This window comes from Protomyctophum bolini (assembly GCF_963924005.1).
Source record: "Protomyctophum bolini genome assembly, chromosome: 20".
In the NCBI taxonomy this organism is placed as follows: Eukaryota; Metazoa; Chordata; class Actinopteri; order Myctophiformes; family Myctophidae; genus Protomyctophum; species Protomyctophum bolini.
The window spans coordinates 13102446-13114567 of NC_137881.1; the positions used below are offsets into that span (position 1 = coordinate 13102446).

At 46.1% G+C, this 12122-nt stretch overlaps 2 protein-coding genes across 4 annotated transcripts in view; one reads left to right on the top strand and one right to left on the bottom strand.

Moving 5' to 3' along the window:
* The window catches only part of intu (inturned planar cell polarity protein), a 38691-nt gene extending 32179 nt beyond the window's left edge, over window positions 1-6512 (top strand). For all 3 annotated transcript variants that reach the window (XM_080792394.1, XM_080792392.1, XM_080792393.1), the window contains exons 15-18: window positions 361-455; window positions 551-743; window positions 3449-3591; window positions 4485-6512. In XM_080792394.1, the coding sequence (XP_080648520.1) occupies window positions 361-455; window positions 551-743; window positions 3449-3591; window positions 4485-4596 (543 nt within the window). In that variant the 3' untranslated portion in view covers window positions 4597-6512. The remainder of the gene's footprint in view (window positions 1-360; window positions 456-550; window positions 744-3448; window positions 3592-4484) is intronic.
* Window positions 6513-7295: 783 nt separating this feature from the next.
* On the bottom strand, window positions 7296-11922 carry ino80b (INO80 complex subunit B). The gene is made up of 5 exons (XM_080792180.1): window positions 11214-11922; window positions 10029-10236; window positions 9208-9353; window positions 8344-8519; window positions 7296-7966 (listed from the first exon to the last, which is right to left on the bottom strand). The coding sequence occupies exons 1-5, from the start codon at window positions 11251-11253 to the stop codon at window positions 7490-7492; spliced, it is 1047 nt and encodes a 348-aa protein (XP_080648306.1). The 5' UTR covers window positions 11254-11922; the 3' UTR covers window positions 7296-7489.
* Between the last annotated feature and the right edge of the window lie 200 nt (window positions 11923-12122).

Below are 12122 nucleotides of genomic sequence, written 5' to 3' on the forward strand. Positions count from 1 at the left end.
AAGCTCATAGCGTGCACGCTACGAGCTTGTAGGTCTGCTATTTTTGAAAAATCGTCAACAATGTGGCGCGAATCTTTGAATATATATTCTTTCAACGTGAATGTTTTTAACTCGGGTCTAAATGGGTTAAACCCTTCTAACCCATTTAGACCTGATGCAGATTCTTTCTAAATCCTGACCTAAGATCTCTGAAAGAAATGTATGGTGTGGATTGTAAAATAAACTATAATACTAACTAATTATAGTGCTGTTTTCACTGTTACACTTCAAAATATAAAATCTCAAGTGTGAACCGTAGTCCACTTTTCACTGTTGACTCTGTTACAGTACGTTATATGTTGTGTTGTGCCTTGTCTATAGATTCCCAGGATGAAACACCCCAACCCCTTCTACCTCGGCACACTGAAGAAGATCTTGACTGAGAGAGAGACAGAGGAGATGTATAACACCATGAAGTGGGTGATCAGAATGTCATTCATTCCCTTTCATTCAGTTTTTACTTGTTGAGCTTGGGCTCTGGAGCTAATACAAAGGTGTGTGTGGTCTGTAGGCTGACGTCGGGTGCAGAGAACACGCTGTTCCACTACGTCCTGATGGAGACGGTGCAGGGCATCTTCATCGCCCCCACCCACAGGGAGGTGGCGCAGCTCAGCGGCTCCATCCACCCACAGCTCATACGCAACTTCCACCACTGCTGCCTCTCCATACGGGCTGCCTTCCAGCAGAGCCTCCCTCCACCCAGGGTGAGATACACACACTACTACTGTACCCCACCACCACATTCTACAAAGAAGTAACCCCCAAATCCATATACATCTGGCCATCCCCTGTCCCCCCCCGCCATCTGAAAAGGTCTTGTGCCACAGGGACAAAAGATTGGAAGAGGAAGTATTTGTGTAAAACGCTTTCAGGATTTTTCAAAAAGGTTCAAAAATTGCAGATGTACATGCTCGCAGCGTGGCACGAATTGAATTTATGAATACCCAACATTAATAATATGGATGAAGGGGTTAACATTATTGTGACTGCTTTGATTTAAAAGAAGCTGTGAGTTGTGACAGACCTGCAGTTTTCTGGGAGTTTGTTCCAGATATGTGGCGCCTAAATTAAAAACTCAACACTGCTTTTCCAGGTAGTGCTGTCTCCTCACAGCTAGAAGGTCCTGGGAAAAGAATGGGTTGCAAAATCGTGGGATAAAAATAAAAAAACAAACAAAAGAAACACGTTTTCCATTTTCCAACTCCGGGAACAGAAAGCAGACCTGTCCCAGATGACCTGAGAGGTCTAGACTGGATGGTGCATAGAGCATATCCCTAAACCATTCAATGCTTTATAAAGCCAACAGTTGTATTTTGATATGAAATATATTATTTGACAGACTGGGAGTGGGAGCCAGTGTACAGATCTGGAGAGCTATTATGATCCATTTTCAAGTGGTTGCAACCAACTGTATAATGGATTTCATGGGGAGAGCAGCCTGTAAAGATACTGTTACGCTAGTCCAGTCTACTGAAGATGAATGCATGAATGAGAAGATAAATCCTTTAATCCTAGATATATAAATCGTCGCTGTCTGGCAGAAACCTCTTATCTTATTGTCCCCCCCCAAAAAAAAACAATGCGCTACTTGATCATACTAGAGCGTCACACAAAAGTAGAAGATCCCAGAAGCTCCAAACGCGAAGTGTTTGACATCACAGATTGAAGCTGAGCTGTTCTCTTTGTTTAATGTACTTTGGTATTGAACCATAGTCATATGGTGGCAGTAGTACAGTAGGTAGGTAGTACTGTAGGTCTGTCCTTGGACTGTAGACAGTTCTCAATATTTGTGTGTTGTCTGCAATATTATGGTAAGTTGGTAAATGGTGCATTTATATAGCGCCTTTATCCAAGGCGCTTTACATACAGTAGATTGTGCATTACATTCACCCATTCACACACGCATTCACTTTCACACACCGATGGCGGTCGGAAACCATGCAAGACACCAACCAGCACATCAGGAGCAATTATAGGGGTTCAGTGTCTTGGTCAAGGACACTTCGACGCTAACTGTGGGGGAGCCCGGGTTCGAACTGGCAACCTTGCGGTTACCATCCAGCCACTCTGCCCCTGAGCCACCGTCACCCGCCGGCCAACAAAACCGCCGTTTTGTTGTTTTACATCATCGGAGCCATTGGGAGCATGTGCGCGTAGAATATGTTGGAACAGTAGTCCCTGTAATTTCAGTAGGATTCCGAGTACTGTGCCAGAGAATCCTCACAGTCTGTCTAACGTTGTGGCAGACCTGCATGGTCGAATGCAAAACACTGACATCCAGCAATACTAATGCCTGATTTATACTTAGCTGTGCGGCTGTGCTGTGTGCCAAATGTTATATAGCTGATCTACATGCTCACGACACGTAGCGAGCTTGTAGAGTGAGAGCTTGTATATTGGCTATTCTCAGCATGAGGCACCGGCATAACATACGTCAGACTGAAATGTTGTGTTAAGAAAACCTTAACAAGAGCCGTCTCGGTGCTGTGGCATGCTCAAATTCATGACTAGAAGACCTTGAAGGAATTGTTTGCTGCTTTGCACACACAATCTAGACAAAAACTCAAAACATTGAGTCTGTTTGGACTGGAGCAGTGGCTCTCAACCTTTTCATGGAGCCCCACTTTGTTATATATGAACTGACAAAGGCTGAGACCCACAATCACTGAAGCATTGTTGTATGATGATGAATAGTGAAAATAAAAATCATGATGCACATATTATGAGCTTATGTAGATTAGCTATTGTCACTATTTCTTACATTTCTGTAATGTGCGTAGACCATGTCTGACCCAAAAATGAAAGTTACGATTTCATGCAACATGAAAACAGAAAAGGCAGTGTTGTTTTTGCTCTGTGCCCTGAATAGGTGTTTCCCATTAAGGAGGTGTTTACCACATTGAATTCCTTGCACAATTGTATAGCACATAGAAATCTGCTATACGAATATAAACCACGTTTGTCCTAACAGTCCGATAGGCATTAGTCAGATGGGTTAGTTTTAACCGGACCACGGGTTAGTTGTAACCAGCCACGCATTTTGGGAGTGACGGGTGTTGTCGGATTAATGCCTGTCGGAGCCGGCTTAGGTGGTTCGGGCATCTGGTTAGGATGCCTCTCGGGCGTCTCCCTAGGGAGGTCCTCGAGGCACGACCCACTGCATGGGAGGAGACCCCGGGGCAGACCAAGGCGCAGTTGGAGGAAACACATCGACTCACTGGCCTTGGAACGCCTCGGGATCCCCCAGGAGGAAGTCACTAATGTTGCTCTGGAGAGGGAAGTCTGGAGCTCTCCGACTTCGGATAAGCGGTTGAAGATGGATGGATGGATGAGTGTTAGTATGTCTAACCAACATATACATCCTGTGTTTGCTCATGTTGCGTGTTGTGTTGTCTCCTCTCCACTGCAGGGCCGTCGGGGAGCAGACAGGACCCTGCAGGGCAGTCAGGGTCTGGGTCCCGTGAAGGAACACGGCGTTCTGTTCCAGTGCAAACCCGAGAACTGGACTGACCAGAGGAAGCCTGCTCCTACCATGACCTACTGGGTCATTGGGTAAGGTCACTGGTTCTCAAAGTGGGGTTCCCGGGGGGGCCCACAGGCCCAGCTAGGGGCCCTTGAGGGTGTTTAACCACTTTAGCCCTATTTATATACTATACTTAGGCTATTAGAAACTAGCCGATCTACAAGCTCACACTGCGTTGTGGTAAACCGCTTTGTGACTGTGTAGATCTGCTTTTTTTTCCTTTTTTACATCTTGAAGAATTATGGTTTCTATTCCACTATTGTACTGCAAGTACTGTAAATCCCTCAATTACAATGGCAGTGCTGCAGTGGCACTCAACACGTTTTAAAGGATATTTATTTAAAATAAATAATTAAATCTATAAACAATGTTATTTAATACATTTCACAAAATCGTTTCTTGTGTTCCCCACAAGCTTATGCTGAAAATAGCCGACCGACATGCTCACAACGTGCTGTGATTTGCGATTGATCTGCTATTTTCTTGTGAAAGCTTTCCCCACAATACAAATGCTGGGGTTTTAAGTGGTTACTAGTCACTAGTCTCACATTATGAGACTTTTGCCTCTCGCAATTTCCAAATGCTTTCATCATATAGTCTGGAGCAACGGAAGAGCTGTCATGAGTCAAATATAAAGCGGAAGTGGAGCCTCCTCCCCACTTCCGTTTCGTCTTTACAGTCGCGCAAATTTATTCTAATCTAAGCATTTATAGCTTGTTGCTTAGCAGAAAAGGAAATTAAAAAAATGAAATGTAAAGATATTTTAAAATATATTTTCGTGAACGGAAATGGCAGCTTCCTTACTCTGATTTCGGGAGGCGTAGTTCCAGACTATATAGCATTCGGAGATTGTGGAATAGTTGTCTGGCTACGCGAGACTATTATGTCACAAACTTGCCTTTTTTCTTCCCCTGTGATGCAGTCGGATGCTTCTGGAGCCTCTCCCTCAGGAGTTCTATGTGTGTTTCCACGACTCCGTGGCAGAGGTTCCTGTGGAGATGGCCTTCAGACTGTCCTTTGGCCTGGCCTTATAAACATCCTTTAATGCCTTGAATCACTTCCCAACTTGTTTGGGTTTTTTTGCCTACAATGACACACCCAAAACAGGTACAGTGACTAGACCCATAGAGCAGGGGTTTTCAACTGATTGTGAATGAGGGACCACCACCCTGACGTAGAATCAACCTGGGGAGCACTGTTGTGTTGGGATATGGGCCAGGGACCACCACCCTGACGTAGAATCAACCTGGGGACCACTGTTGTGTTGGGTGGGGATATGGGCCAGGGACCACCACCCTGACGTAGAATCAACCTGGGGACCACTGTTGTGTTGGGTGGGGATATGGGCCAGAGACCACCACCCTGACGTAGAATCAACCTGGGGACCACTGTTGTGTTGGGTGGGGATATGAGCCAGGGACCACCACCCTGACGTAGAATCAACCTGGGGACCACTGTTGTGTTGGGTGGGGATATGGGCCAGGGACCACCACCCTGACGTAGAATCAACCTGGGGACCACTTGTGTTGGGTGGGGATATGGGCCAGGGACCACCACCCTGACGTAGAATCAACCTGGGGACCACCACCCTGGAGTCCATGCTTTTGGTTAGACATACCATTGGTCCGATATTTCAAACCCTCACCTCCTCCCAAGGGGGAGCACACCTAAACGTAACCTTAATCCGGTCGAACCAATGCTATGTCTAACCTAAGTATGCCTCCTCCACCCGACGTAAAATCAACCTGGGGACCACCACCCTGACATAGAATCAACCTGGGGACCACCACCCTGACCATAGAATCAACCAGGGGACCACTGTTGTGTTGGGTGGGGATATGGGCCAGGGACCACCACCCTGACGTAGAATCAACCTGGGGACCACTGTTGTGTTGGGTGGGATATGGGCCAGGGACCACCACCCTGACGTAGAATCAACCTGGGGACCACTGTTGTGTTGGGTGGGGATATGGGCCAGGGACCACCACCCTGACGTAGAATCAACCTGGGGACCACTGTTGTGTTGGGTGGGGATATGGGCCAGGGACCACCACCCTGACGAAGAATCAACCTGGGGACCACTGTTGTGTTGGGTGGGGATATGGGCTAAGATTAGTCCTTTTGTAACACTTGCTATGCATCCCATAATCATGTATACTATACATCCCACTGTTTCTCAACCAATGGTCCATTACCAATACCTACTAATAATGTCCTAATAATAATGACTCCAACCAGTCGGTGCACTCTTGAGATTCCAACACCCCTTTTCGGTTGAACTTTCATCACAGATCATTCAGTTCACCGTTTCTCAACTAGTGGAAAGAAAGGTTTAAAAATCAACAAATACTAAATAAATGGTCAGGGACCACATGCAATACTTCCACGGACCTACCTGTTGAAAACCCCTGCCGTAGAGCATTCGACAATACATTATAAATCGATTTCAATAAAATAGAAAGTGAGGACATATACTGTATATAGGCAACACATTTTTTAAATGACAAAATTGCAGAAATACATGTGCATAACTTGTCGCGACACATTGTGCGCTTGGACATCAAGAAGATATTACATACTAGTGCGATCTCATTGACTTGTCTGCAAGACTACCGGTATTTCTGTTTATTGGTGTGACTGAGTGTGGAATGTGGATGGATGGATGAATGAAAAGCCACTTACTAAGTGAATACCTCAGAAACCATGCTGTAACTTTTCTAAAGGGCAGATTTGAATACACTATTGCCTCTACACAAAGAGTGCCTGAGCAAAATAAATGACTGCGATCACATGCAGACATGACAGAAGTTATATTGATGTTTTTGGGAACACACTTGTTTACTTTGCTACTTTATTTAAGATGTACAGTTTTTTTATATATATATATAGAAAAGGGATAATTTGTTAGAAAAGTGAACATAACGAAAGCTAATAAAAATGTACAATATACCATCTGACTCGATCCATTTCCTTTTTAACAATTTTTTTTTCAACTAGCAAAATCGAAGGTGCGTTCTGAAATGCGCCCTGAACGCACTGGTGTGCTCTCTTATCGTTCGTGCACTCAGTGCGTTGTCGTTCGAAAATCCAGTGCGCTGCGCACCGGGTGTGACGAGTGCCCGCACTGAGCGACCCTACCCTGAAGCTGGGGTTGTCCGGGGGTCCGGTGTCGGCGGTGTGAATGCGTCACAGCTGTGGTCGTTCGGAAATAAGGCACAGTGTGACGTCACCGCCCACCACACTCGACAAACTGACCACACTCCCGAACGCACCCGTAGTTAACCTGTGCCACCGCTGCATCCACTTTAACAGGATCAGTTTCCTCCCTCTTTCTAGCCCCCTGCACACTCTCACTGCAACCATTTGCTATCATTGGCGCACTGTTTACCTGTCGCCAGAAACTACGAAATGTCGGGAGCGATGCGAGACAAAGTCACAAATGACATCCAAACATTGGACGGCTGAGGATTCAACGGACAGCTCTCCTAGATTCCCCCGAGTTATGGAGTTGTAATGTCCCATAGCTGGTGGTGACGGAGGCGTTGGATAGCAACCCGGATCAATGCTAAAAGCAGCTCTGGGGCTCAACCACTATATACACACACGGACCTAGCAAATAATGTCCCATCGCTCGGGAGTACGTATATATACAGACCTGTTGGAGAAGGAATTAAGAAGCCACTGAAATAATAAATAACCTTTTCACATTCTTGTCTCGCACAAATTAAGCACGCATGATTTTGAGATTCAAAATCCTCATTTAATAATAATACAGAATTGAGCAACAGGGAAACACAAAGTCTGTACTGTATTTACATCCACATTGCACATGGATGGATGGGGTTCCAGGGAACGTTGTCCCCCATTTTAACAACAAAATAAACTTCGTTTGGTTCGCCCCAACAACAGAATCCAATAAAAAAAACTTCACGCAGCAGCGCCATCCACAAGAACCAAGTTCTTCTTGTAACACTCCAGACTGCAGAGCGGAACGCCAGTCCTGGAGCAAGAGTACCTTTTTGGGTTGTCGCAGCCGACCACCCCGCAGCTCACGGGGGCCGGTGGGGGAGGAGGAGGGCGGGGAGGCGCCGGGGCGGGAGCGGGGACCCCTGGTGGGAAGGAGATGGCCACGCCCAGGGCCGAGTTGCTGTAGCGCACCATGGGACACTGGGCCTGTTTGGACTTGCTGCGCTCCCGGTGGCTCTTTATCTTGGCCTTGCTGGTCTTGGTGAGCCTCTCGATGGTCTGGTTCTTGCTGTCCTCGGCCTTCTTGGCGGCCTGCGCGCGCCGCTTGCGGGCGCGCTCCTCCCTCTTCTGCATCATCTCCGCCGTCATCTCCTTCTCCTTGTAGCCCATGGGGAGTTCCAGCAGGGGCTGGCTCTGCTGCTTGTGCAGGAGGGCTTTCTGGAGGGTGAACATTTTGATTAAACCCACTGTTAGGCCTGTCACGATTATTATTACGTAATTGCAATAGAGGGTATGTGCATGCATAAAGTGAATGGCAAAGTCGTTTAACGTTGTTTAATGCAATCATATTGGACTTTTCTGTTTGGATGTATGGGCTGGCAAGGCCAGAAAGTAATTTTTTGGCACTCAGGCATTCCCGCATAACTTCCTGGTTTGATGATGATGTCACGTGCATACCCTCTATTATTTGGGATAATCGCAATTATTTTTGCATAATCGTCAAACATTTCCATGTTGAGAAATGTCCAGACATTGTTTAAATAGCAGATCTACTATCTTACAACAGTCTGTCTGTGTGACAGAGACACACACACCTGTCTAGCAGTGAGCAGAGACTCGTCAATCTCCTTCTTCAGCTCTCCGTTGTCGTCGAGCTCTCCTTTCTCCAGGGCGTCCAGCCAGCGCTCCTCCTCGTCCACAGCCCCTCCCCCCAGCATGGAGTCAGAGTCCATGTCGGGGAGCGGAGACGCCGCCATGTTGCTGTCTTCATCTGAGACAGAGGAGGGTAGAAGGACCAATGAAACACATTTAAAGCCCAGTGTTAAGACCTGAAGCTGATTCTATAAATGCCTTCTAATTCAGTGGTTCCCAAAGTGGGGTCCAGCTAAATGATAGTTTGGAACCAAGTGGAGTCGTTACCCATAAGTAACGAGTTAAATAAACATTGATTTTACAATATAAATGGGGGGTTCCCAGAGATAGAAATGCCATTAAATAGGGGTCCGTGGACTAATGCATGTCAAACTGGGGGTCCTTGAAATTAAACGGGTTGAGAATCACTGCTAGAGCCGTAAAGATTATCCTCTTATGGGGGTCCTTGGCATGTCTTTTGAAATGGGGGTCGGCGGACTAATTAAGCCAGAAGCAGCTCAGTGTCCTTGTGGTTAGAGTGTCCGCCCTAAGACTGGGAGGTCGCCGGGGTTCGATCCCCGGCCGAGTCCTACCAAAGACTATAAAAATGGGACCCAGTGCCTTCCTGCTTGGCATCAAGGGTTGGATGTCCCTGCGACATATTAGCGCCATATCCTGCGGGTGTACTTGTATATCAAGCTGCCTCACGCTACAGAAACAGGAGATAGGCTCCTGTCCTATGGGCCTCATGGCTCGGCAAGGCTTACTTACTACCCCATCAGAAGAAAATAATAATAATAATAATAATCTAAAAGCAGGTAACTCACCCAGCCAGGCCCGGTACTGTTCCAGAGGGACCGATGGCTCCTCATCCTCATCGTCGTCATCGTCGTCGTCGTCGTCATCATCGTCGATGATCATCAACGGTGAAGGAGGTCGGGCAACTCCAGGATGCACTGTGAAGGTCGGCACACTGGGACAAAATAAAACATGATTCTTACTGGTACAAAGACAGGGCACTCATGTGTCGATTTTGGAAGGGACAGCGACCAAAGAATGAGAAGAAATCTCATTCAATTTCTATACGCATGTTGTATTTACCCAATCAATGCTTGGGCCACACCGATACTAAGGCAGCTGATCTCTTTTCATTCCTTTAGTAGTCTTACCAGTACAATATTAACCACTTAGATATACTACATCTTAGGATGAACAACAAAAATACCTGAACTACAAGATCGGATAACAATTCCAGTTGAAAGTGCCTAAACAGGCTCGTTTAAAAAGTGGGTCATTCCTTTTCGGGTTTATGATCCGGTCGGGAGTGGATGATATCGTTACGTCATGTTGTCATTCACCGGAAGAATAATACCTTCCGATTAAAAGCACGACTCTCACTACGGCGCATCAAGGCTTTTATTGGGAAGGTATTATTCTTCCGGTTTGAGGAGAAGGATGTTCTGGTTTAGACAGGGTTCTGGCCTGATGACTACAAAACAATGACTACAACATGACGTAATGATATCATCCGCTCCCGACCGGATCACACGGCGATTTAGTAACACAGACCAGGCTTTTCCTTCGAGTTGGAAAGCCTGGTGACGTGAGGTCACTCATGAGGGTAGGAGGAGCCATGTGTCTTTCTCACTTTTTGGTGCCCAGCGTTTGCCCTCCCAGTTTGATCTTCAGTCTGAGCTGAGGCGGAGGAGGCCTGGGGACCATGACGGGCTGTGGCTCCGGCATCTGAGGGAAGCCGTGGTGAGCCCCTCCTTCGTCCCGGTGGTGCTTCCTCTTGTGCTTCTTGTGTTTCTTGTGCTTCCTCTTGTGAATGCCGTGCAGGCCGAGGCCCCCGTCACCTGTGGTGGGTGGAGAGAACCTTTTTATTTAAGTGTGTACGACGACACCCCACGACCACATGCTATGGTTATGCAGATGTAGGGAAAATACAGATATCATTTAACCGAGAAATGTATCACAACGTCATATGACTTACTACAAGACAGGGCTTAAAAGTGGTTAGTGAGGAAATTAACAGTAACATAGATTTTACATAGCCTCGTGCCACCAGGCTTTCCACCTAGGAGGAAAGCCTGGTCTCTGCTACAGAATTGCTGTGTGAACCGGTCTGGAGCGGATGATATAACTACTAAGTCATGCTGTAGTATTGTTTTGTAGTCAGTCATTAGGCAGGAACAATCAATCGGAATTTCCTTTTCCCTCAAACCAGAAGAATAACAATAAAAGCTACAAAACAATACTACGACACAATACTACAACATGACTTAGCGATATCATCCGCTCCCTACCGGATCATAAACCAGAAAAGGAATGCTGCCCCGGCTACATTTGACATGGATATGGCATTTTGGCCTGTGGTTGCAGCAGGTCCTCAGTCAGGGAGGGTGCACCCAAAAAATCCATCAACACAGACTTCTGACAGACATGTTACACATGATGTAACAAATAACAATCATTCTACTAATCGGTTCCCAAGAGATGTGGAAGATATAATTCCATTTACAGCAGTGGTCCTTGAGGGGGTTCCAGGTGGTCCCCAGCTTTAATGATGGAGTTGGTAACCAAATGGACCCTTATTAGATCTTTAACTTTTGAGTGCAAAGTGAAACCAAATCAATGGACCCGTATGGGTCCAAAAGTCTACACAACTAGACAATGGAATTGTGGGTCAGCAAGTCTAAATCTCATCAAATGGTGGTCCGTGGCTCAAATGCTGAAACAATAATAGACCTTGACATGCAGCGTATACTGCCTGTCATGTATATAAACAATCCCAACCACAATATAACGCATGTTAACAGTCAGGTTTACCTACCATGAAACCTGGGGTGAATCATGTCTTTCCTTTTTCCCATTGAAGGGGTTGCTATTTAACCACAAGAAATGCCCTCTTCAATCACACATCACAGCAAAGGGATGGGATCCGATTGTGATCTTACGGCAAGCAAGTGCCCACACCCACAAGTCCACACAGTCCCGGGGGAGTGCCAGTCTGGTGCCAGCTAGGAAGATGATGCACTAATAATTCCCCAAACAGCTGAATTCGCTTTCTTCTTGATGCACCTTTATGAAACGGCTGCCTTGTAGTTTCGCTGTTGCATCCTATACTTTCACCTCAGGAACCTTCGCATTATCTTTCTTTTCAAGATGGTCAACGAACGAACTAAACTTCACACCACCAGGACTATTGTGGCGGTAACCTCGCTGCTTCACCAGGCTTTAGTTTCCACCTCACTGTGATGGTGGTGTTGTTGTTACTGACTAGTCCTCAAGTAAACAGCTAAACGTGTTAGCTCCGTGTTGTTAGCCTAAAACTAAACATGAGTCTAGAATGGATCTCTAAATCATTTAGACTCCACTTAATTGTATCAGATGACGAGCAGGCTTCAGTTCCTTGTTGTTGTGATAGATGTTATGCCTTAAGCCCGGAGAACGTAGTCACTTATGAATGTTCCAAAATGTTTATTATTATTGAGTATACTTTAACTTTACCCACACGACGCTACTAGCTAGCATCACAGACACAGAGTTGATGATCTGCATCACAAGTTCAAATGAGTTTTACTTCCGGGTCATTTTGCACTGCCGAGGGTAATTTGTTTCCTTAAATTGAATTGGTTTTGTTCAGACAATTCTTTCTTTCTTTTTGCGAATGAATAGCTAACTGTATTGCGTTATAGTTTCTTGGTTACTGTGATGTGCTGCTTGCCATTTCTTCTTTTTT